Genomic DNA, 26,635 nt, shown 5'->3' with positions numbered 1-26,635 from the left:
AAAGAGATGAGGAAGGAATTGTCTCTCACAACAAAGAAAACTGCCCTTTTTGGAGAGCAGACAGCAAGAGGCCCACAGAAGAGCATCCAGGAGCTCAGACCAACAGCACCACACATTCCACATCAGGGATGTGTGCTAAAACTTACCAGTAAAGACGATGCTTGGAGTAGTCAAAATACTCATGTCTGTACACATAAATCCCTCTCATTTAAATTACCTTCCCTGCACAAAGCACAGATATAAGAAATTTAAAAGGGAGGGGTGCTTTGTGGCTGAGATGAAATTGTGATAGTGTTATGTTTAAGGAGCTAGCAATGAACTTGTTAACTTATATCTTTCCTTCCTTGCATGGTACTTTAAGATCGTATACTTTTGATGTTTATGTCATGATGTGGGGTAATTGGATACATATCCCAATTCTGACATCAAGTTTTTGTGATACTTAGATACGTTATATGAAGTGCCTGGTACGGTGTCTCACCCGTGTTATATAAGTAAGCAGGAGCTGGTAAAATGGTTCAGCACTATTATCTCATGGCCCACGACACTTCCCAGGGGTTTCCAGGGTGTCATGGAGAGGAAGCAACTGGCCTGTGAAAGAGACAGCACTCAGGCTCACGTGACCACATCTGCTTCTATATCCAGGTACCTCCGGACTAGGCGTCGAACACCCAGCATTTTACTTTCATTGTGTCAGATCCCAGTTCTTTGCATGTATTTTTTAATTATCAATAACAACCAAATGGATATGAAAATGGGGCCTGAATGCATACATTTAAAACAATGACAAGACATACTTATCTAATGGCAAGGAAACCTTGCTTGAGAGGGCCTATAAAAAGAATTAGGAAGGTCCTTTTCCTTTTCTTTCTTTATTTTTTCTTTATTTTTCTCTGAAAGAATCTCACTATGTAGCTCTGGCTGTCCTGGGCCTCACCATGTGGACCAGGCTAGCCTTCAACCCACAAAGATCTGCTCGCCTCTACCTTTGCCTTTCCCTTCTAAACACATTGTTTTATTCTAGTTGTACAAACTGAATATAGACCCATATTCCAATTAAGTAGACCATGTCTCTCTGGCCCATTATATGCTAAGCACAATTCCTGGCACTCAAATTTTGCTGTACCCATGGAGTAAGATGGTCTAGAAGATTAGCAGGACCTCAGGCTATATTATCCACGCACAGGGACCGGTCTATGGTCACAGTGTCGTTTTAGGAGATAAATAAACCAAGCAAATGCAAAAAAACAAAAACAAAAAAACAAAAACAAAAACAAACAAACAAACAAAAAAAACAAAAAACCTAACACAGAAACTTCTGCAGGACATTGTGGCCTATGTTGCAGTATGAACATTATCCAGAGGACTTGTCAAGTTCAGGACTTAAAACTACACACCCAAGATGTTCTATAAAGATCTCCAATCTCCTAGAACTTTAGTCTAGAAGCAGCAGTATTTAGGTTGTTGGTGGTTCACTAAACTACACTCATAAAGAAAGGGAAAGGTACTTTTCTAGGACATACTGGCCTAGCAAGATGGAAACAGCATGCACACACCTCAGGGCTGACTTTCTCATTCGTTCAGTGGCTAGCTCGCTTGACTCAACCATCACTTTCACTGACTGAGTCTGCACGCTTTACCACAGTGGGGAACGTCCAGATGCCATTGGACTTTTTCACCCAAGCATCCTCCTCCAGCTTCCAGTCTTACCTTAGTAAAGGAAAACTGGGAAGATACAAACGGGGAAGAACAAGGAAGTAAAATTTACTACTTTTATTGCGACTCAATCCACCTACAGTATTCATTCTCTGAGTATTAAAAAAATCCCTTTTGGGCTGTTTTATGGCAAACTTTTTAAATGCCGATTTATTTACTGATCAATTCTTTAGACAAATTCTGACTATGCAGACAAGATCAGTCTATAACTCAAGATTCTCCTGCCTCAGACTTCCAAGTAGTGGGATCGAAAGTACACACTGCAAAAACTAGGCTGACTTTTTTAAAATTATAAGAGTTTTTCAAGGACAAGAAAACTCTTCCCAAATGTCATCTAATGGCAGCTACACATCATCATCATAAAACTGTGCTGTCATCATTAGCCAGGTGTCATCTGCAGGCTGCTCTCCCATGTTTTAACACTACTACGTTTCTAAGTTTTGATGGTATCAGCCAATGTGTCAGTAATCCCTTGTAATCTGTCAGCTCTAAATGTGATAAACCTCTTTGCCTCCTTTCCCAAATGCTGGTCGAAAGCACCATGATATAACCATTTCTGTCTTGCTCGACGTTAATCCATCCATCAATATTCTGAGCTTGTCAAGTCAGAATTCAAATTAAGGGAAAGTTTCCCAATCATCGTAGGTAGCTAGTTGTTTTGTTCCTTAAAGCACGTTCACTCACTGCTATCTACAAAGCTGTCCGAGCCAACAAAATGGCGCAGTGAGTAAGAGCATCTGCCTTGTTAGCCTGACCTGAGTTCAATCCTCAGAATCTACCATAGGCCAGAACTGACCTCCAATGACCTACATGCCTGCAATCTCCTCACAATCTCTCTCTGTCTCTCTGTCTCTCTCTCTGTCTCTCTCTGTCTCTCTCTGTCTCTCTCTGTCTCTCTCTCTCTCTCTCTGTCTCTCTCTCTCTCTCTCTCTCTCTCTCTCTCTCTCTCTCTCTCTCTTTCTCTCTCTCTCTCTCTCTCTCTCTCTCTCTCTCTCTCACACACACACACACACACACACACACACACAGCACCATTCTCCAGTTCCAGGGAATACAACATCCTCATATGGACACATGTGCAAGCAAAGCACCAATGCACATCCAAAAACTATCTGCAAGTTTTACAAATGGCTTATGTGAGAATTTCTGACTTTTATTCACAAAAATATATGTAGACAGTTTTTTTAAATCTCTAAAATTGCAAAATCAAAAAAATACACTCTGGTAATATATCTAAATTGTAAACTGTTTTCATGCAAACATTTTTCAAATACTCTTGTGATTTAAGAGTTCTAGCTCTTGGCAACACTAACACATACGTTTCTGGAAACAGGGTTCTCACAGTGAAAGCACAAGTCTGGATTGGAACAGCTGGTCGGCTCCTTATAGTTTTTGAAACAATGAACAGGAGAGGGTTCCAATGGCCAAGAGCATCAAGGAAGATGGGAGATGGGGTCAAAGGGTAAGGAGAGAAAAAGGAAAAAGAAAAAAAGAGGAAGAAAAATAAAGGTTTTCATTCTTCTCTTTTTGGAAAGCAGTATTTAAGGCTGAAAATAAGGGTTAAAATGTGTAGATGTTCTCCTTCTCAGTGAGAGGTGACAATTTTGTGAGGACTGAACACTGCCTTGGCGAGGAGCCACCGCTTTGTCACTGAGCTGTTGTCCCTGGATGAGGACAAATACCCCTTGGAAACTGTGTTTGCAAAGGCAAGTGTGAGGATAGATTCTGATGTGCACTGGCAGCAGTGTCACCAGCCAGAGGACAGGGGGACAGTTGTTCCCACTAATTGTTTACTCACTCTGCTGGATCCCAACAGCCCCAGTCTCTCCCTCACACAGCTCCTGCCCCCCACACCTCCCCTTTATGTCTAAGTGCCATTTCTCCTAAAGTGCACCCCCTCCTACAGTGGTCCTTCAAACTTCAAGGTATGTCAACAAGTGTGGAGAGGATTCAGCACTGCTGGCCCGTTCTTCCTGTGGCCATCTCTATGGGGATTTGGCCACAGCTATAAAGAAAGGCCAATACACCATGTCCAGAAAACATGGCCTCAACCAAAACATCAATCCACTTGTGGGCCCCAAATTAGGAGTGGAGACCCCACAGATCAAGGCAGGAAGGTCAAAAACGTCTGTAATCTTCCAAGAGTCAGGAGGATGGTTGGTGGAAAGGCCCCAGAAACAAAGGGGTACACATGATCGAAGGTGGGGCAGAAGCAACCTTGGAGAACCAAACATAGCTTAGGCTGGCATAACTCAGAAGCATGTGCAGAGAGGGAAGAAACAACAGAACACTACAGTCCTTGGCTGAAATTCAATGTCTCTAACTCTATTCCTACTTGTTACCCAAGAAGAATCAGGTTCTGGGACATGCAGGTTTAGAAGTTACCCAGGATGCCAATCTACACCAGTCCGGGGCCCCCAAACACTTTACTAAAAACAATTACCTATACATCAATTTGAACAAGAGAAATTAAGATGGTGTATAACTAGAGCTTTCACCCTTACTGACTACTGCTCACACTCTCGAAGGTACTCTGTCTGCATGCTACAGAAGGAAAAGGATAAATACCAACCCAGCTATAAACCCTTCGATCTACAATGCTGACCTGACCTGTCTGCATGATATGTAATAGTGGCACAACAGTTAAGGGTGCAACCAACCACTACCTGGTTGGATTTAAGACTCACTCCATGAGATAGAACCCATGTCTGATACTGGCCAGAAACCGGAGACTAGATAGACCACTCACCTAGGGGGATAATCAAATAATACTGTTCTGCTAGAGTTAATGACATCTAACAGCATTCTGTTATACTCATAGATCAGTGACTTGCTTAGACATTAGAGAAGCTTCCTCCCAAATAGATGGGAATAAACACTGAGATACACAACTGGAGAATGTGCAAAGAGTGAGAGACTTTAGAAAACACTCAATCCAGAATGGGGAACAGTGCCTTCCAGACACAACAGGACTTACACACATGTGACTTCACAGAAACTGTGGTAACTTGCACAGGACCTACGCTGGTCCAAATCCCAGGGGGTCTGTCAGTCGTGAGAGGGGAACGGGACAATAACTCTTATCCCTAACCCAGAGGCTATCTCCAATTAATAATAACTTATCAAAAATATCAGTTTTCTATAGTAAAGTCTCACTCATTATACAAACTGTAGTTAAAGGCAGGCCTAGCAGTAGATGACCAACACAAAACAATTCAATGGTATTTTTGGATGTGTTGTCTCTTAATGTTTTGTTGGCCAATTTTTTTTATCTTACAGGTTTTTGGATTATATCTTATAGTTTCCAATTTTGTTTTGTTTTTTTATTGATTTTGTGTTTACACATATGCATATGTGCATGTGTGTGCATATACATGTGTATACATATGTATGTGCTTCTCATGATTTTCTTTGTTATTTTTATGCTTATTTTGTTTGCTTTTTTACTCTGGTTTGATTTTTTTTTATTTACCTGATTGATTTCTAAAGAGAGAAAGCAGGTATGAAAGCAGACAGTTGGGAAGGTGGGGAGGATCCGGAAGAAGATGAGGAAGGAGAAACTGATCAGAATATATTGCATGAAAAAAACATTTTCAATAAAAAAATAACCATCAAACCCCTACCCCCAAAATAAGTATCATGAGACTGGGGAAGATGCTCCCTATGAGCTCTCTGTGAGACTGGCAGGAACATGACCAGCACGCGACAGGGAAGCCAGCCTCATGCAGTAGCAAGTGGACAGGTCACCTGAGGGACATGGGCTAGTCTCAGTGAGAGACACAGGACAGATCGGCAACAGGCAACTGCCTCTCCTCACAATGAGCACCACAGCAGCATGACACCTATCTTAGTTGCTTTCTGTTAAAATGATAAACACTATGATCAAAAGCAGTTCGGGGTGGAGAGGAAAAAGTGCCTATTTGATTTATGGGCTAGAGTCTATCATCTATGAAAGCTAAGGAAGGCATTGACTCAGGAACTAAAGCACTGGCCTGTGTCTTATGTCTCATCCAGCTTGCTTCCTTATATGGCTCAGGACTACCACTCTGAGCCGGCTGAGCTCTCCAACATTAACTTTTAATCAAGAAAATGTCCCACAGATTTGCCAACACTCTAATCTGATGGAGGTATTTTCTCCATTGAAGCTCCATCTTCCCAAATGACTCTAGCTTCTGCCAAGTTTACAACAAGAAGGCAGAGAGGGAGTGGGGAGGGAGAAAAAAGGAAAGGAAAAGAAGAAAAGACCAACACGATACCATAGCCTATAGGGCTGTCTCAAAGATTGTATCTGAGACTGCATACATGAAAAGTCCTGGTACAAAGTCTCACATATCAGCTCTGTGGAAACAATAAGTTATGGCCGATGCTAGAGGAATTGCAGAAGGACAAGGAAATGCATTGGATTTTTTTAAAAATTTTATCACAAAGTAAGCTGAAATGACATTACTAGCATGTTTTCCCACTCCATCCCTCATAAAAGGGTGCCAGCCCTTTGTAAAACCATGCATCAACACCTGACCACATCCGGCCCCCCGGGTGATGCAGCTTTCCTTCCAGTAAGCCCCAACACATGACCCTGCTCCTTTAGGACCTCACGGACTAGGTGATGGGAAGCAAATAGCAAGTCTAAGTACTGGTCTTGCTGGGGGTGGGGGGGGTTCTGCTAAGTCAGAACACCAGAAGCAATGGCTACTCTGTCCCTTAGGGCTGCCAACACTGACAAGCCTGGGAACTCCCAGAGGAAGTGTAGCAAATGTCCCCTTCTCCTGAGGGCAGTAAGGAGGCTTGCTGTCCACTTGCCAACTAGGGCACAGTTCAAAGATCTTTGTCCAAGATGTGGCCCATGAATCTTCTCTCACGCCTTTTCAATGAAAAGCAGTTTGAAGGATCTTTTCAAAGAAACACTCCAGGCATTTTGGAAGGTGCGGGCTGACGTCATCTCTGAGTCATCCCAGAGGCATGGCCTCGAAGGTCTGGAGTATGCAGAGGGGGCGATCAAGAACATTCAGAACACTGTCGTGTGTGTGTGTGTGTGTGTGTGTGTGTGTGTGTGTGTGTGTGTGTGTGTGTGTGTGTCTGTGTGTCTGTGTGTGTCTGCGTGTGTCTGTGTAACACTAGTACACCTCCAGGAAGACCAAAACCACCCACTTAAGATACATTGAAAGAGAGGAGAGGAGACACCCCAACTCTTCAGTTTAAGGGCTCTTCCCTTTTGGGCAGTAGTAAGCTAAGCACATATGGCCACCAACACACATAAGAGATACCTTTCAGCCTTCCAAAGACAATTAAAATTACTTTTTATCCCCCATGGTTAAAATAAACATGAGAAAGGCTATAAATTCTACAGTCATCCAATCCTCTTGTGTAGCTTTCCATGGTAAAATGGGGTCCCTCTTACCACTATTGCCTAAGAATATGTGCAACACCTGAGGTATCTAAGTGTGGTGTCAGCGGCAGAGGAGACAAATATCCTCAACCTTGGAAGGATGTTTACCAACTCACTCCATATTACAATAAGCATCAGACCATCTCTAACAGTATCAGGAAGTCTAAAATAGAACCTGACGGACCCAGCCTAAACTTCCATTTCTCTCTGCCCAGAAGCACCAGGTCTTTTGGTTTTACAATGTCTTATCTTCCAGGAGTTTATTATCTACATCAATACACAATTGTCTCAACAAACTACAGCCGAGAATAAAGGCCACCAGGAAGACTCAAACAGTATAATTAAGACCACCTAAGTTTTTTACCAGCCCACATCACTCTCTAAACATGGAGGTAATCAACCTCACTTGCAGTGTTAGGTCTGCCTGTAGAGCAGCTTACTCCAGAGTTTCTTGTATGTATGTGGGAGGCAGACAGAGGTTGCTCCATCTCAGCTGAATGTTGGACATCAGACCACTGTTTCTGAACACACTGGCAACTCAAACTGATTTTAGCGCAGCCTCAACAGTAAGGATTAACCAAAGCTGTCTGGAAACTGCATCATAGGCTTTAATGAATTTCACTACTTTAGACCCTTAATTCTATTCTGGGGGCTTATCCTAAGGAAGTAAGTCTACGGAAGGGCTTTTATGCATGAAGATATTCATCAAGGTAAAAGGTATATATATTCAACAAGCGGAAGAGGATTTTAAAAGTCTAGTATACAAAGGGTATTATGCAGCAATTTAAAAGCATATTTATAAAGAAAATGTTCATAATGTAATACTAAATGATCCACTTATAAAATTGAACAAGCATTATGAACACAGATTGTTATGAAGAAGATTGCTCAAGGAAAAGGTTGGAAGACTAAGTTAGAATGTTAACACAGAGAATTTATATAATATGCACATATCTATACAAACATACATCTGTAACTCATTTTCTTTTCTTGACTTGTGTCTGTGGCTTTCCAAATATTCTTACAATGAGCAGTCGTTGCTTACAAAGGGAGGTGTCTTTCTTAGGGTTTCTGTTGCTTCCATGAAACACCATAATGAAAAGGCAAGTTGGGAAGGAAAGGGTTTATTTAGCTTACATTTCCAGAAATTCTTGGAGGAAGTCATGACAGAAGAAACTCAAGGCTAGAACCTGGAGGCAGGTGTGGATACAGAAGCCATGGAGAAATGCTGCTTACTGGTTTGCCTCCCATGGCTTCCTCAGCCTGCTTTCTTATAGAACACAGGACAACAGGCCAGGGATCACCACCCACCATGAGCTGGGCCCTTCCCCATCCATCACTAATTGAGAAAATGCCTTATAGCTGGATTTCACGTAGGCATTTTCTCAACTGAGGCTCCTTCCCCTCTGATGACTCTTAACTTGTGCCAAGCTGACATACAAAATCATCCAGTGCAGTGGGGCCTTTGTTTTGGTTTTGCTACAAAGTATCATCTAAGCAGCTAAGATTTGATCAATATGTTCTGAGAACATTAAAAACAATATTATCAATTTCTACATACAAAGTTAAGCTCAAGAAAAACACTAGTGAGAGGGTGATCTGCACCTATGGGTAGAGCTACATTCACTCAGAACAAACGATGGAAGAGTTGACTTCTAATCATGTGGTGGGAGGAAGTGAAAGGGCTCCTATGTTTTTGTCATCTTCAGTTTCACACATTTCAAACAAGCCATGCCTTCCTATGCAAACACAGCTACAGAGCCACCCATTCTTCCCACAGCTAGTTTGCAGTCTACTGGGCTTCAGCCTCCAAACAATAGATTCATAAGTGATAAGGTGACAAATTCTGTAAGCTGAAGTATGGTTAATGGCATTAGTGATTTTTTCCCTTGCTCTCAAACAAGATTTAAAGCTAAGAACAGATGCCTTGAGTGAACAACATTCTTTCCCAGAAACCAAGACAATTAGCCAAGTGTTGCAAGATAATTGATCATATTGTGTAAGATGGTGAACTGGAAAAACCTGTTTCTTGTTGTGGTGTTGCTCAGCCCTGGCACACACCTTTAATCCAAGAGCTTTCTGTAAACAGGATTAAATAAAGTCAACCTTGGGTCAAGAGGCAGAGCAATCAACCAACTGACAGAAAGTGAACATTAAAAAACAAAACAAAACAAAAAACAGGAGAGAGATAGGAGGGACTTTGATTTGAAGGATATTTAAGACAGTGTGGAGAAGGAAAAGGAGAAGCTTTATTTTTCTGAGACATTGACGGAGTAGGAAGGTCATCTTGGTGCTCTCTCTGCCTCTCTGAATTAGCAGGCTTTCACCATACCCTGGCTCCCGAGTCTTTGATGGTAAAATCAAGTATTTGATGTTCTGTTTTTTTTTTTTTTATAAACAACAGCAGTTACTGCTACCTTCAGGAGCATATGAAATGATATGTGGTATAAAACTAAAACAAATGAAACCAAGTAAAAAGGTCAGTAACAGGCTTCTCTAACCTTCTTGGATAGCAGCTTCATTCGTTGCTCAGGAAACACAAAAGAAAGCTTGTCTCTTCCATACTATGTCATTGAAACTTCCACAAGTGACACAAGATGCTAAGCCAAGGAGGAACCCCACCAGAACAGCCCCATTTCTTAGTTACTTCTTCTAGTACTTGATCGAACACTGTAACAAAAGCAACTTAATGGAGAAAGATTAATTTTTGCTCACAGTTCAAGGATACAATTCATTACAACATAAAAGACACGACAACAGGAGCTTGGGGCAGCTGGTTACATGGCATCCACAGTCAAGAAGAGATATGAATGTCAGTTCCTAGTGTCCTTTATACACAGTACTAGATCCTAGCCCAGAGTACAGCATCACCTATAATATGTGGACCTATCCACCTCAATCAAACTAGTCAAGGTAATTCCAGCAGGTTCCCTAACCCTAACCCTCACCAAGTAACAATGGAAATTAACCATAATTCTAACCCGGGGTCAACTTGACAACCAACACACCATTTTATATTATATCCTTCACCCCCAGTCTCCAAAGTTTCATGTTCATTTCATACTATATTTAGGCTACCTTCCTTCATATGAATTTGAACCCTCACAGAGTGGGCCTGTTAGTAGATAGTGTTTTGTTGTTTGGACTCCTTTCTTATTGCCCCAGTGCAGGCTTGTTGACCTCTCTATCACAGCTGCTTCCTCAGCATGGGCCTGAGTCTTATCTTGTCTCCAGATTACTTCTAGCACACAAGTTAGACCAACACTCTAAAAATTCAACTTCACTCAGGTTCTCAAGACACAAAATGAAACCAAATTATTTGCAGAAAACATTGCATATGGAGTCTGTGAGACAATATAGTGAGTAAAAGTGTTTGACATCAAGACTGATGACCTAAGTCATCCCCCAGGATCTAAAAGGTAGAAGAAACCCAACTCTACCAAGTTGTCCTCTGACCTCTGACCCATGGCACAAATGTGACCACACATGGACATGCATGCAAATAAATAAATTTTAAGTTTTAAGATCACATGAATGGCCCAATCTCAGTTCCTGATAGTCTTTGCTCGCCTCTAAATCCTTACAAGTCACATTTCCTGCCGTTCCTGTATTCTAAGATCCACCAGATCTTACAGTATGCAACATCCCAATCCCTTCCACATTCCTCCCTGAGAATTACAAACTTTATTACAGCAAAGGCCCCATTTCTTACTATCAATTTTCTGTCTTCCCTGTTGTTGTAATTAAAACTTTCTAACAAAAGCAACTTAAGAAAGAAAGGTCTTATTTTGGCTCACAGATTACCAGCGTGTTCAATCCATGGTGACAGAGGGATCACAAGAGCAGAAGCATGAGGCAGACAGTCACATGAAATCCACAGTCAAGAAGCAGAGAGCGAAAGATGCTTGTGCTCAGCTCCTCTATATATAGTACTGATTCCTGGCCCAGGGAATGGTGCCACCCACAGTGGGAGAGTCTTCTCACCTCAATCAATATAATCCCCAAGCATCTCCAGAGGTCCATCTCCCATCTGACTCTAGATCTTATCAGTAGATAATTGATAGTAATCACCAGAGCCAAGGACTTATATAACCTTTATTTTAATCACTAGTTGCTTCCAAGGAATGTGGGAAAGCTATAATGAGATTAGTTAAGGAAGGTACAAACAAATGCCACTCCTTGGGTTTGACACTAACTCTCCTAACACATCTTTGGCCTCTCTTGAAACTCAGTTTGCTGTCTGTATGCCACTGGCTTTTGTGCTTCGGGCTTTAATATACACAAAAATCAGAGGTCTTGTTAGGATAAAGGTTCCAATTTAGCAGATTTTGGTGATTCTGAGAATAACCAAATTCTAATCTTTGAAGGCAAAACCCAGGTAGCTGTATTGTTCCCCAGTGAGTTCAATATATAACTAGCTAGATCTGCCAAGATGACTCAGTGAGCAAAGGCAATTTGCCACCAAGTCTGATGACCTGAGTTCTATCCCCAGGTCTCGTGTGATTGTTACTGAAGCAGGCCAACACGACTAGGAACAGATAAAAGGATAAAGAAATAGAGTTCTGGAGAAAAAGATGAGAAAATATTTTTAAAATGTGAACTAAGGAGGAGTTGTGTGAGGATCAACTGAGCAAGGCTGTGGTGAGTGGAGGGAGCTACGAGGAGCCGACAAGCCTGGAGATTACAGTAGTGGCCATTATTTACTTGGGCCTTACTGTCTGAAGAGCCGTGTTACCTATCAGGGATTCTCCAAGCAGAAGGGGGGGGGTCTTCTTGTTGCTTCACACAGAACCCCAGGTTGGTCTGTCTTCCTTTGTCCTCGGGGTGAGGAGTCGGGAGGGCTGGATGTGCCTACGTGGAGAACACGAGGAACCAGTAGGGCTCGTGTAGGACAGCAAGGCAGGTGTGGGAATAGCCTCGGGAGTCAGGAAGAAAATGGCAGCTGCAGGAACTGTTCACATCCTTGGAAGCAGAGACAGCCTCTGGGCTAGCCTGAGAACTAAGCTGGGGTGATGAAGCCCTCTTGTCCCAGGTCCTCTCCTGTTTCTATCCTTGTCCCCTCTTCTTCCCAAAACTACTCTTAGGATCTTCTTGATGTAGTTGCCTTCTGGGTATCAAGGAGTGACACACAAGTCACTACCCTCCACTGGAAGGAAAATGACATCCACAAATAAGCAGGTTTTGAAACCGAAACAACCGAAGGTACGTGGGCTGAGCAATAATGAGAAGGCCAGGATTGCAGCCGAAGTCAGTGAAGATGATGCTAAAGAGCTCAGCTTTGTTCTCTGTCTTCTGAGTGAATGCTTAAATGTCTTTTTAGTCACAATCATTTGGGGATAACAGCTCCAGACAGAAGTGCTTTTAGGGCAGGCCCCCAGGTCACATCCAGGGGTGCTGAAGCCTTAACCCATGTCCCCACAGCGAGAATGGGGAGCAGACAGGTCTGAGCCTGGCCACCTAACTCTACAACAGAGCTCTGCAGGCTTGACATCTTAGCCTTCCTCAGAGCAGAACAGCGGAGCCCCAGAGCAATTCATTCACAGAGATGGAACAGAACTGAAGGTCTTGTCAAGGAGCTTAGATCAGCCAATAAAGACTCCCTGTGGTTCTCTTGACCCCTTTTGTCCAGGCATCTCAACAACCTGACCTACTCTTGCTACAAAATTTCAAAAGCAGGAGACACAGTCACACTCCAACTCCTCTCATCTTCCCTTCAAAGTAAAACACACAAACAAAAAGAAGGGGCTCTTTCTACATAAGAACATTTTCTCTATAGTCTATTTTTCTCCCAATAAACAAGGAACCATAAGCCCAGAAGGTTAAGTCATTTCCCGGGATGCTAAGTGAATCAGAAAAGAGCCAGAATTCAATGTCCAAGGTCACTGCATCAGCTCAGTTCCAGCACTAGCCAGGCACAGTGGTTCCTTGTAAAATGTGCAAACTGATGGCCAGCAGGGAAATCGACGGTAAATCCTCGTGTTTCTTACTCGTTTATGAGTGTGGGTTCCTAAGTGCAAAGTTAGCTCAGCCACCGTGGCTCCACCACATCGCTAGAATGAAAATAAAATTAAGGATGGAAAGGAAAGATTGAAGGGTTGCTGTCAGCAATACGTTTCCTCTTGGAGAGTTTTCCTATCCCTTTTGTTAAAAAATTACTAATGCATTTTTCTGCTGATGACACAGCCCTGGAGAAGGCAGAGCATACTACTATTTTGTCAAAATCCATCACCATGGCAGCCTGAACCCTTAACTCCGAATAGCGCTCACATTAGAAGTTTAAATACCCCTCCACATTACATACAGTTGTTTGCTATTCTGTTACCCATGACCTAACAGTGAAATCAAAAGCCACCCAATGAAGTGGAGAGTGCTCTCACCTGTGAACGCGTTTGTGGCCTGAAAACCAGCTTCCGGCATACTGCTCCCCAGACAAGCCTGTTTCAATTCTTAAGCTGTCCTGTTGTGGAGAAACTGCCTGGGCTAGGCCTCAGGTCACTTCCATCTTAGCTTATCCAAGTCCATCACTCCGCTGGTCCGGCTTTTGGGAGCATCTGATGCCCACTGGCTACCTGGATGTCACACAGTCCGACGGCATGTGGGACACACAGTCACATCAACCATCCAGCCAGAGAGTTGAAGCCATGGTGAGGTGCGGAACGGAGAAGCTGTCCTGCCGAAAGCACCGGCTCTCCAACCTCAAAACAAAGGGCTCCTCAGCCTCACAGCAGCCAACATCTTCCACGCAGTGAACAGGCTCAGGCTCACCAAGGGCTCTCAGTCTGCTCTGCTCTGCTGGTCTCTGCTTTGCTTCTGTTCTTGCTGAAATTAAAAAGAAAGAAGTCACTTTCTTAAGGACCTTGGGAACCATGAAGATCAACAGACTAACTTGGCATGGTGGTACATACTTGTTATCCCAGCACCCGGGAGGCTGAGGCAGGGCAGGCACAGAAGCCAGACTCGGCCACATAGTGAGATCTTGCCTCACAAAAACGACAGAGCAGCAGATTGACAGGCCTACAGAAACTAAGAAACCAAACCACCTCAGGCCTGACTATGACCTTTCTGTGAACACTGAGATAAGGGGTGAGGGTGGAACCCCACTTATAACCCTCAAACACATTATCCATTTTCTAAGTGACTCTAATAACAGATATAAGACCACAATCTCCAAGTGTCTTTTCTTGGGCCTTTTAGAACTCACACTCTTAAGAAATTAATTTCCCTAAGTTGAATCACCAAGGTCTTAGAAAGGGGGGTCTTTAATTCATGTCAGCTGCCACTGACCCTGTAAGAACAAAAAACTGAGCTTTGGAAGAAGCATTTTTAAAAAGTGATGCTGACGCTATGATCAAGTGGAGCTTATCCAAGGGATAAAAGATGATCCAACATATATCAAAACACATGACACATCCCACCAACAGGATGAGGGAAAATCCAAACAACTACCTCAACAGAAGCAGAAAAGGCATGTGATAAACTTTAGCATCTTCTCGTGACATTGGGTATAGAAAGAACACACCAGCGTATAAACAGGCAATGTAAGACTGATAATATACAAAGTCAATGCCATACCAATGGGAAAGGCGGGAACATCTTTATCTAAGACTTGGAATGAAACCAGCACATCTGCCAACACCACTCACACTCAACACAGCACCAGAGGTTCTAGCTGGAGGAAAAGGGCGAGAGAAAAATACCAAAACTGTCTAATTTAGAAATGAAGTCAAACTGTCCATGCTTGCCGATGCCTGGGTTTTTAATAAACAGAAAAACATAGATACTCTACTAAAGGTTGCTAGAATTGATAAAGTTAGTAAGGTTGAAATCGAAAAATAATAGCACTTTATAAAAACAGGGACAATTTTTAAACATCAAAGTAAAATCACTGAGAAAGAAGTAAAAATATTTCAACTTGCAATGACTACCAGAAACAGGAGGAGGAAAAAGGATGGGAGGAAGGAGTAAAGGAAAAATGGAAAGGAAGGAAAGAGAAGAAAAGAAATGGAAGGGAAGGGAAGGGAAGGGAAGGGAAGGGAAGGGAAGGGAAGGGAAGGGAAGGGAAGGGAAGAGAAGAAACTCTGGTATCGGGAGCAGAAAGCAGCAAGGCCTAGTTGATGTCTAGACAAGATGGAGCTGATGTAAACAGTTGGTGAACTGTGGGTCAGCACAAAATGACTGACGCCATATGTCTGGGGAACCCCAAAAGTAAACAGTGATGTACTCTGCAGTCTAACTATTCCTCACAGAATGTCATTTTTGTGTGAATTCTGTATAAATAAGGCCTTGGGGTCAAAGACCTAAACTTTTCACCTCCATCTTTGCCAGCCTACCTGTGTGTTTGTCTGTACATGTCTACTTCCACGTGGCCTGTGTACTAATCTGTGTTTGTGCTTCTACCTGCCTGTGTGTGGCCCATATGTGACACCATGTGCCTGGGTGCCAAACAGCAACTACTTGCCTTGTGACTCCTGGGATGGTGACTTAAGTGTGTCTTTTGTGCCTAAAGCTCCTCACATCTCACCCCAACCCTCAATTCCAAGCCTTAAGGACACTCCTCTGCACCTGGCATCAGCGTGTAGGCCTCACGTGACGCAGTATATTTAATAGATCGAAGTGGATGCACACATGCAGAAAGATGGCCATGACTATGGGTTAGAAGAATTACTACTGTTAAAATTATCATACTGTCCAACATGATATACAGATTAAATATAATACCCATGAAAATACCAATGTTATTACTCCTAGAGATAGAAAAATAATTCTAAATCCAAGGCTGGCGAGATGGCTCAGCAGTTGAAAGTACTTGCTGCTCTTCCAAGACACCCAAGTTCAGTTCCCAGCACCCACATGGCAGCTGACAACTGTCTGCAACCCCAACTCCAAGGGTAACCAACCAATTCTTTCTTCATATTTTTTCGGATACACACAAACCCATGACACACAATATACTCAGACACATACACACATGAAAACTGAATCTTTCCTCTTTAAATTCCAAGTTCAACTGCAAAGCAATGGAGAACAAAAAACCATGAACCATCAAGATAAATTCCACTCTTACTGCAAAGCAGCCCAGCACTGCCATGAAGTAATACACTGACCTATGCGCAGAAGGGAAAACCCAGGGTTGAGCACACATGTTTATAGCCAACTAATCTTCAACAAAGGCACAAAAACAAACATTGAAGAAAAACAGTCTCTTCAATAAATGGTACTGAGAAACTTGTGGAGATCCACAGTCAGGCGAAAGAATCTACACCCAGTCTCTCATCACACACAAGCGTTAATACCAGATGGAGCAAAGGCAGAACTATGAAACACTTAACCTTTGTTAATATGTCTTTTGGGTTGTTTCTGTTTTGTTTTATATGTCCCTAGAAGCACAGGAAGTAAAAGGCAAAATTAACAAATGGACTCACAGCAAAGGAAGACTGTCTTGTATATTACTGAGATTTCAATAGAGCAAGAAGACAAACTATACGATGAGAGGAATACCCACATACTCCTCAGACCAAGGAAAAAATCCAGAACATTTATCCAGAAATTCAAAACAAAACAAATATATAAATATAGAAACAGAAAAAATATATATAAAGATGCATTCTTTATATGAAAATATGTTAAATGTATTTATTTTATATATATTATATTATATAATAAATTATGTGTAAGTATATACTATATAGTAAGTATATAATATATAAGAAATATGATGACATATATTTATATACATAATATATTTCTTATATTATATATAAGAAATATTATATAATGTGTATTTATTATATTTTTATATAATGATATTTCTTATACATAAATATATTATAATATATAATGCATAGTATATATTGCATAATGTACATATTATATGTGTAATACATAAAGAAAATCTTTATATAGAATACATAATTTATTATACATTTATAAAGGATAGCCTGAAGACATGAATAGAAAGCTTATAAACAAAGAAGACTTACTAACAGCCAAGAGTATATGAGAAAAATGCCTATGAGGAGAGCAGACCTGGCTCCGACCTGTTATCTGACCTCCCAGTGCTTTACTCCACATGGAGGTCCTGCTCACAAATCACACATTTCTCTCACTGCACTGTAAGGGTCATGAGGACAAGGGCAGTGACTGAGTCTCTAAGCCTCTCCAACACACACCGCGCTGCCCTAGCCTGACAGGGAAGAAACTCATTGATTAAATATTTGACAGCATGGAAGTACTTGTTTATTTAACACAGTGCTTCCTGAGTGCTTTCTCACACAAGCTAATGGGTGCACATGGAAGGGTCCAGCAAACCTCTGTTATATAAACCTGAAGCCTTCGATTAACAAGTGCTATGCACCAGGTGGAGAAGTAGTCTTCAGCTCTGCTTAGCTCTGATTCTCGCATATGGGGGTGGGGGAGGAGAGTTCGCCCCCTAGTGAAGATGAGACAGAAGGCATGAGGGGCTGCTGTGGTCACACTTCACAGAGTGTTCTATCCAGTAAAGACCTTTAGAGGCATTAACTTGATGTCCTCTAGACTACAACGTGCAATTGGCAAGAGGTACTTATCAAGACTACAGAGAAAGAAAAGTCTACCCTACAGAAGCGAACTAACCCAAATGTCTAATGTGTTGGAGAGCCACAACTTACACCTGTCTCGTGACCTCCTGTTCTCCCCAGCTCCCAAACCTGGGGTAGTTGGTTCTTTAAACCTAATGACTTAGGCTTGACAATAATAATAATAATAATCAAGGAGGGAGGAGACTTTCCAAGTACAAAAGGTCATGGGTTCAGCATGAACCACACATACAAGATCACACCCTCTATAGAAAGCCCATTGCAACAGAGACAGACAGACACACACAAACATGCACACAGAGTGAGACAGACAGACATGCACACAAAGACAGACAGACAGACACACACACACACACAAACATGCACACAGAGTGAGACAGACAGACAGACAGACAGACACACACACACACACACACACACACACACACACACACACACACATGCCTGCTCCAGTGTTCTATTTATCCTGGAAAGATGGGAAGGACTAACCAGGAAACAAATTAATTTAATACTGCACTTGAAAAACGTCCTGAAGCACTTCTATAACAGAGCAACAGTAACTAAGGAAATAGAGCACACTCAATGGAAAAACACCCCCACAGGAAGGAACATTTTTAAAAATATAAACATTCCCAAAACTGAACCAAATAAGTTGTAGGATCAGTCTGCCTTGCTAGCTGTTCATAAAAACTTCTGTGAAATACAGTCCTCCTGGGACTCAGTCAAAAACGAAAACTTAACTTCATTTTTCTTTTAGCTTTCCCGCCTCCCCCCCCCCAAGAAATACGTGATAAAACAGATATTCAGGCCAGGAAGTAGGAAGGTCACCCAGTGGGCATGGGGGCCAGAGCCCAACAGAGAAGTGGCAAATCCTTTCTTTCGAAATCAAGTTAACATTGAAAAAAAAAATCTAGCATACAAAGAATCAACACTGCGGTTGTGTTTTTATTTCCTTTCACTGTGGACAGACTGTTTCGCTGGCAGAGTGTCGGTTACCTAGGTGACGGCTAGACTAAGCAGCAGAGAGCTACAAGCCATCCAGCGTCTCAGAGTCCAGGACCTGGCTTGTGTCTAATGACCTCTTACTCTCTGCCCACCAGAAGAGTTCCAGGAAGAAAAATAACACCAAAGATTAAAGAGGTGGTCCTCAACTTTGGCAAACTGAGGCACTGTTGCTATGGGAAAACGCTTGAGGATTCTACCATGACATTACCAGAATATATCAAATGCTAGCTCCTTTAAAATCCAACGTGACAAAGGATTTTTATTGAGGCAGATGTGCAAAAAGAGAAAGCTAAGGGTTCTTTATCTAACTTACTTAGTTCTTCTACCCAAAGGGCAGATGGTTGAAACTTGAGCAAGGGACAGTCTAACTGAAGATTAGATAGGAGAGGGCACAGGGAAGAAAGAGGGTGGTGGGGAAGAAAAGAAGGAAGAAGAAGAGGAGGGGAGAGGGAAGTGGAGAAAAGAGACAAGACAGACAAGGAGAAAAGAGAAGGGATGGAAGAGGGAGGAGGAGGGAGAAGTCTGACTTGATTAGGAAAAGCACAGGGAAAGTCCCACTCCTGAATTCCAGCCCCACTTCTCAGACTCGTTCAAGTCATTTGCCCTGTCTAGACTCCCATTTCCGCATCTGTAAACTGAGGAGGTGAAATACAAGCTCCTTTCCAATCTGAATATTCCCCTGTGGTCATGTTCCTGGCCAAAGGAGACAAGGCAGACATGCTTGCCATGCTTGTGACACACAATCACAGGGAATCTGCACAGGTGTTGGGTCAAAGACGCCTGTGCCAGCCACTAGGGGAGGCTGAGTCCCAGGGCGAGCAATTATTCATGGTACTTTCATTTCCGTGACTTGGAGGTAAAACACGGATTGTGCCTTTTGTTTTACAATCTCAAAGTTATCCTAGTTTGGGATAGCTCAACAGGCGCTGATTATATCTTCAGAATAAAGGAATGCCTTCTGTAGGCAGACAATTCAAGAAGCGCGTGCTAAATATACGGCATCTGACTCAAACACACAGATAAGCTGCGAGAGAGAAAAGCAATTATTACAATATTCCTTGGAATGTTGCTTCGGCAAACATAATGCCGGAGAAAACGCAAATCATGTGCAGTCTAATGCTCAACTCCAACTCGTCAAAAGCAGGGAGCTGCCAAAACATGAGAAAATAAACCCATCCTCCATGAATTGGGCTAAGTCTCATGATTGCCTCATGATCCAGCAGCAGAGAAAGCCGTGTGAAGCTGTCTACATGATCCCTACTTCATGGATGAAAATACTCCCAGAGACCCAGAGAAGGTAGATAATAACACATCGAAAGTTAGTGCGCTGTTGTATACGAAGCCAGGACCAGAGCCAGGGATTTGGATCCAGGTCCAAACTCCAACTTGCTCTGTACATGCAACACAGAACAAGGAAGATGACGGCCCAATGAGGGAGGTACCTGAGAGGCTGAAGGTACAGATTATAGACCAGTACAAACCTGCTCACTAGGATCTGGGAATACTGACATGATGTCCACTTCCTAATGCCAAAAGTGTTTATGCGGGCATGCCTACATGCATAAGGAAAACGGTCTGGGCTTGCCAGAGAGTCAGAAAGTCCTCAGGTAAAGGTTCCTCTAAGCATCACCTGACCTGTCACAAACACCTAGACTGTGGGTACCAACGAGGGGGTAGTGTGAAACTCCACCACTCCCACCCCACTCAGGGCTCTGTTCCCACCTCCAGCCTTAGAAGACAGTCCTTATCCACAGCAAAAGTTTTCTTCAGATAAAATTGTCTTAAAATGGACATGGCAGACATACAAAAGGTCAGGAAAGGGTTATTGTTGTACCAGAAGAATGGGGGAGGTACCTCACTCTTTACAAGACTATAAGAGAATATGGACTGATAAGTCATGGCATATAACAACTTCGACCCCCGGCTGGCGAGCTGCTCTTGCTGCTAGCTTACACCAGGCCCTGACGGACAACTATGACTGGCCCATGATACATCTTGCTCTCCAGCCTACTGGACATCACAAAGGCTACGTGTACACCGTGAGTATTTCACCATCAATCTCTGGGGTCCGTCACTTTGACCAGAGATTATAGTAGATGCAGGAAAACAGAAAGAAGCAAATAAACAAGTTTCTACCCACAAGGCTCCCGTGTTCTTCTGTCACATCTGTCCATGGTGACGCTTCTGAAGACACTGTAACTATCTCTGGCACTGACCGTGGAGACCGGAATATAGCAGGTACCCAATCCTATCTTTAATATCCTAGTCATTTTCCCAGTCTCCTGCCTCAGCCCTGCAGCCACTTTTAGAAGCAGCAAGGGCACCAACCAAGTTAAGAAGGCCGGTGGCCATGAGGACTCAAACACTCCAACAATCCTAGGTAGGCTCTGAACCCTTCGCCATTTAAAACACAAAAGCTTTGCACACAACAGGTCAAAGAGTAGAATCACAAGCTGTGAGTCAGACCACCATGTGCCTGTCTCATTCTACGTGCAAGTGTGACTTCACAATTACTTAATGCCTGCTCCAGCCAAGAGCCTCAGTTACTTCAGGTATAACAGACAAATAAGAATGACACCTGCCCCGTGAATTTTTACACATTTAAGTGGAAAATGAGTGTGAGACACTGAAACCCGGTAAGTGCTGAGGAATACCAGCCCTGCACTCAAACTACCCACTACTTCGGCAAAGGACATAAATCAGGATTTGGAGGAAAAATGGCCAGATACATCCACCTCCAGTCCATATGTAACCCAAATGGATGCAAGATGATTTCCACTTCACAGTTTGACAGTTGATTTCTCTTGATTTTTTTTTTAAGGTTCTCAATAGACAAAAATCCAAACACCGAAGCTCAAAATCATCCCATGTCACCTAAAATTAACACCAGGCGAAAAACAGAGGAGAGTGTACAGAATTAGAGGAGATGTGTGGGTGAAGGATTAGGAATGAAATGTGGCAGAAGAGGAGAGAGAATTTTGCCTTTAAAAGGAAAAAGCTTCTCGATATCCAATTTTTTTTTCATGTTTTCATACCAAAACATTAGGATGTGAGAGCGGCGCTGGTAAGTGAATTTAGCTGTGGTTTTGCATCTCTTGTCAAAAGCGTTACTGCAAGCTACTGTGCCCTCTCTTTCCCCTTCCCTCTCTGACTCACTGCTGTGTGAAATGCTAGCTTTTGTAAGGCCTTTGTGTACATGTCTAAAGTTTCCCAAACACCAAAGAAAGAAACGATACAGTCAAGACATACCACTAACCTCCCCTGACAAACCGTCCCAGAGCCCAAACTCCAGGCTCCCTGGACCCCACGGTGTCCTCACAAGGGCTCCCAGTGAGCAGACATGAGTAGTGAGTAGAACAGGAGCAACCACTGCCCATCTGGTTTCCAGTCATACACCCATGCTTGCCAGGATAGATGCCTTCTGAGCGTGTACAAGGCCCAGCCTTGGCCTGCAGTAAATGCAGTGTTCCTATGTACACCAGCAGTGTATCAGAGCACAACAACCTAAACATGGAGTACAAAATAATTTTAACCAACAAGTTTGGTGTGTGTGTGTGTGTGTGTGTGTGTGTGTGTGTGTGTGTGTGTGTGTGTGTGTGGTTTTCCTTGGGGCCCCTTGTGTGTTCCTCAGGGCCCTGGCTCTCCTTGCCATTCCAACCAGGAGAGCCAGTCACCATTTAGTGCATCAAGACTAACAAACAAGGGGTTCCCTACATCAGAGAAATTATTCTCTACTTGAAATGACTCATCTCCACAGTTTCTCTGAATAAAAACATGTGAGTATGTTCAATAAAACGGCACCAAAAAAAATATAATAGCTAAAGCCGGTTTTTAAATAACTTATACCAACACCTAAAAATGGTTTCCTGGCAGAAAGGGGAAATATTGGTGAGGATATTTTAAGAGCTTCCTCCCACTCCTCCCTCCCTTCCCTACAGATAAATATGGTCACGTTTAGAGGAATAAGAACTCTCCTGGCCTAGCTGTAAACTTGGGCAAAGTGGGCTTCACAGTGAGGACAGAAGCTGCCACTGAGATTTAAAAGCAGTCTAGTTACTCCACTACCATCCCTTTCCCTTCTAGTTCCCATGGAAACAGACCTTCCATCACCAAAAAACAGGGTAAAGATAGTACCATGCCCAGTCTCCACGCCCTCCCCCATCTGTTTCCATGGGAACTGGAAGAGGAAAAGAATGGAGGTTGGGTATCTAGACTGCCTGAAAATATCTAGCTACACCCACCCAGAGCTGTGCCCACAGGCCTCAATGGAACCTGTAGAAATGTAACAAAGCCTCAGAGAAAGTAAACCTAGCTGGACTACGTGGGCAACACCAGCTGACTTCCCAACACATATTGAGAAGGTGACTTGCCTTCTCAAGCATCCCTTTAGTCAGTCAGAGAGGACTGTGGGTCACAGCAGTGGGTCCACACCGAAGTGGACAGCAGACTCATTCCTGACCTCACCAATGGATTCCCCTGGGAGCTCACACCACGATTCTGTTCTGTTTCATAGCTCCTATGGCAACTCTAACAGTGGCCATTCTGGGAACCCAATGTCCTTAGCTGGTGCTTCCCAGAATTTGACATGCTTGGAAAGTCTGTGAGCATCTAGATAAAGTTGAGTCCAGCAAATCCAAGACTGGGCTAAAATCATATATTACCAAACAACTCCCAGGGGATGCTCTTCCTAAATGCTACCCGATCTTCAACTATGTCTGGGTGGTGAGGTCCTAGAATCCAGGGAATTGGCCCTAGTGCTTTCTTCACCTACCAAAGGTGGGGACTATAGTCACTTCAGCAGTTACACTTTGCCAGGGCTAACTATCTCTGGCCTCTGTGGTAGACTGTAATGTTAGAAGCTGGTGAGGAAATCAACTTCTGTCTCCTATTATTCCCCTTACGTGCCTCTAGACCTAGAGATAACCATATTGATCAGAGGATTACTAGACATTTTAAAGGTATATATGAATGTAAATTAGAATGGCAGCTATGGGAGTCAGTATAAGAGGGTCTCACAAAACTACAAAGTAACAACTATTGCCTGCTCTAGCTAACATACCTCTTAAGAATTTATGTCAAATAGTCAACATACCACAGAAATGCCTACACACTCATTCATTGTGGCAATATCCATAATAGTCAAGATATGAAATTAGTTTTCCTGTCAATATATAATAAATAAAACTTGACAGATGCACACCGTGTCTTGTGATTCAACCACAAAAAGAAAAGTGTCATTCCGTGGAAAACGGATAGAGGTCTGGATCATAGTGTTAAGCTAAATAAAGCCTATTTTCTCCCCAAAGTGGAATTGAGATATTAAGAGTGTGAATGTTACGGAAGCAGAGGAAACCATCTAGAGGAGCCATGGGTGGAGGAGAAAGAAGACAGAGGTGAAGATGAAAACGCTATGCTGTCAAACACCATCCGATGCCACAACGAAAGCCTACCAAAAGGTGTGTTGATAAGAGGAGAAAGTGCAGGACGTGGGGTGCACACCTTTAATTCCAGTTCCCGGGAGCCTGATGCAGGGATATGTGCACAAGTTTGCGACCATCCTAATCTGTACAGCTCCAGGCCAGCTGAGGCTACATAGTGAGACTGTCGAGAAAAGAAAGGCAGGGAGGAGAGAAGGAGGGAGGGAGGGAAGGAAGGAAGGAAGGAAGGAGGGAGGGAAGGAAGGAAGGGCAGAAAAAAGAAGAGGGGAAGGAATTTGATTTCTCATATAGTCACCAGATAAACATGATTATTTTCCTTCAAATCTGATTCCTCAAACTTCTGAAATGTCTCAAATTCCTCATGTTTGAGGGTCAAACTGTTATTTGAAAATAAATGAGAGGTCCTACAAATGTTTATAAGTATCAACACACTACCAAAGAAGAAGAATGGGACTTTCCATGAATCACTTCTAAAGAATTGGGGAAACACTGAGATTTTATTATTAAAAAGTAATCAAGGCTAGAGAGCTGGCTTGGAGGCTCACAGTGTCGACTTACAGAGAACCAAGTTTTGGTTCCCAGTACCCACCCTCAGCAGATTACAACTGCCTGTAACTTCAGGTGCAGGGACTGAGTTCCTTCTTCTGACCCCCCTGGACACTGTCATGCATGTGACATGCATTCACACAGACACAAACATACATACCAATAAATGTTAAAGTTTGATAAACGAATAATTCAAATATCCGAAAGTCTCTATTCTAAACAGAAATGGACACAGCACTGTCGCTGTCTCAGCTAAAGGTGTCAGGTTAGTAACAAAAGCAATCCTTATTTCCACCTGAGCCATCAAATAGTTTAAAATTATGCAATATGTTAGTGTATGCTTCAAAACAAAGTTACTATTTCACAAAACACACTTTATACTTCATTCCAAAAGGAGTGGCTTATTAATCATTAAAATTAAAACAAAAGCAAAGATTTAGAGTATAGATAATTGAATGTCATAATCTTGCTTGAAAATATAATATTCTGATTCTAAGTGAGCAGAAAGGGGAATTATTTAATTAATCTACACACAATCAAAAATAGCCAACATCTTTGCACGGCCCTATAACCACAGGCATTGTCTGTGACAGGAATTTTCAGTCTACTGATGCAAAAAAAATATGCCTTTAGATATTTATATGTGTATATAAAATATCCTAAACTTCCCTTTAAAGATGTGAATGAATATTGAGATCCAGTTGAGCTTTTAGACTCTCCAAAAGCACAGTACCACAACTGCTTTCATGAGGCATTAAATCAAAGCAAAGGACTTGTGCACTCACATAAAACACACACACGTGCAAGCATGCACACACATACACACAGAGAAAGAAGTGTGCTCAACAGTTATGATAGAATAAGCCAAAAGAATATGAGTTGGCTCTTAAGTGCCCCATTAAAATAGTAAAAATAATTAGGGATAAATGCAGAGACATGCTTATACCCAGAACCACTAAAATCTGTTAGTCTGTGAGACCCAAGCCAGAAAATCAGTTGTCAGTATTTACTGCCTACATGTGTTTACTTTCTGTTTACACGAAAAGGCAATTGGAGAGTCAGCAAACTGTCTACAGAGGGCCAGATGGTAAACTGCTTTGTACACGGCTACACAGTCTCTGTCCCTTACTTCAGAACCCTGTCGTGAAGGTATCAGAGAAGCCACACAGGCAGCATGCAAACAAACTAGTGCAGCCATGTTGCAGTAAGCATTGGCCATTATGTGGGCCACCAGCCATCGCCTGTCAACAACAGAATCTATGCAACTTATTTTCAAGGAAATGTCTCATTCAACTTGGTTCCACAGCTTCAGGAAAAAGACAGAAAAGACTTACCAAGTCGGACTCCATTTCTGTTTTTCAGTCAGCCCTGAACCCACAACACCCAAAAACATTCTGACCTGTCAAGTACTTATGCCACCAGCTCAGCACAGCTGCTACTAGTTAGCATACAATCGTTATTTTTTCTTATGTTTGTATTTTTCATATGTTTCTTGCACATACTGTTCCCATCATTTCCTTCTAACAGTTGTGAGGGCAAGAGTTGAATTTGCATCTTACCCAAAAGGTTGAGCTTCGCATTCAGCATGAAGATAAACACAATAAAGAGTCTTGTCTTAGATTTCTGCAAACACCATAACAGAGAACAACAAGGGGAACAAGGGTTTACTTCATCTTATCCTTCCTGGTTACAATGTATCACTGCGGAAAGTCAGAACCGGAACTCAAGCACAAGAACCAAGGCAGAGGCCGGGGAGTGGTGCTGCTCACTGGTCTGCTGCTGTGGCTTGCTCGGCCACTTGTGGCTTGCTCAGGTGTGGCACTGCCCATAAAGGGCCGGGCCCTTCCACAACAATCATTTTGGGAAATCGATTTGACACTGAAATATATTTTCAATAAAAGCCTGACGTTATTGTATCTAGAGCGGAGCCTATCACAGAAAGTCTCAAGGATTTTCTAGTTGGAACGTAT

At 42.6% G+C, this 26,635-nt stretch overlaps 1 protein-coding gene across 1 annotated transcript in view; it reads right to left on the bottom strand.

The window, feature by feature from the left end:
* Positions 1-26,635, bottom strand: part of LDLRAD4 (low density lipoprotein receptor class A domain containing 4) — a gene marked incomplete at its 5' end in the record, with an annotated part of 293,783 nt that overhangs the window by 166,175 nt on the left and 100,973 nt on the right. Inside the window, one exon of the mRNA XM_080920024.1 lies at positions 13,480-13,921. Coding sequence (XP_080776150.1) covers positions 13,480-13,519 — 40 coding nt within the window. The remainder of the gene's footprint in view (positions 1-13,479; positions 13,922-26,635) is intronic.

Source organism: Micromys minutus, assembly GCF_963924665.1.
Source record: "Micromys minutus genome assembly, chromosome: 8".
In the NCBI taxonomy this organism is placed as follows: Eukaryota; Metazoa; Chordata; class Mammalia; order Rodentia; family Muridae; genus Micromys; species Micromys minutus.
This window is presented reverse-complemented; position numbering and strand designations above follow the sequence as displayed.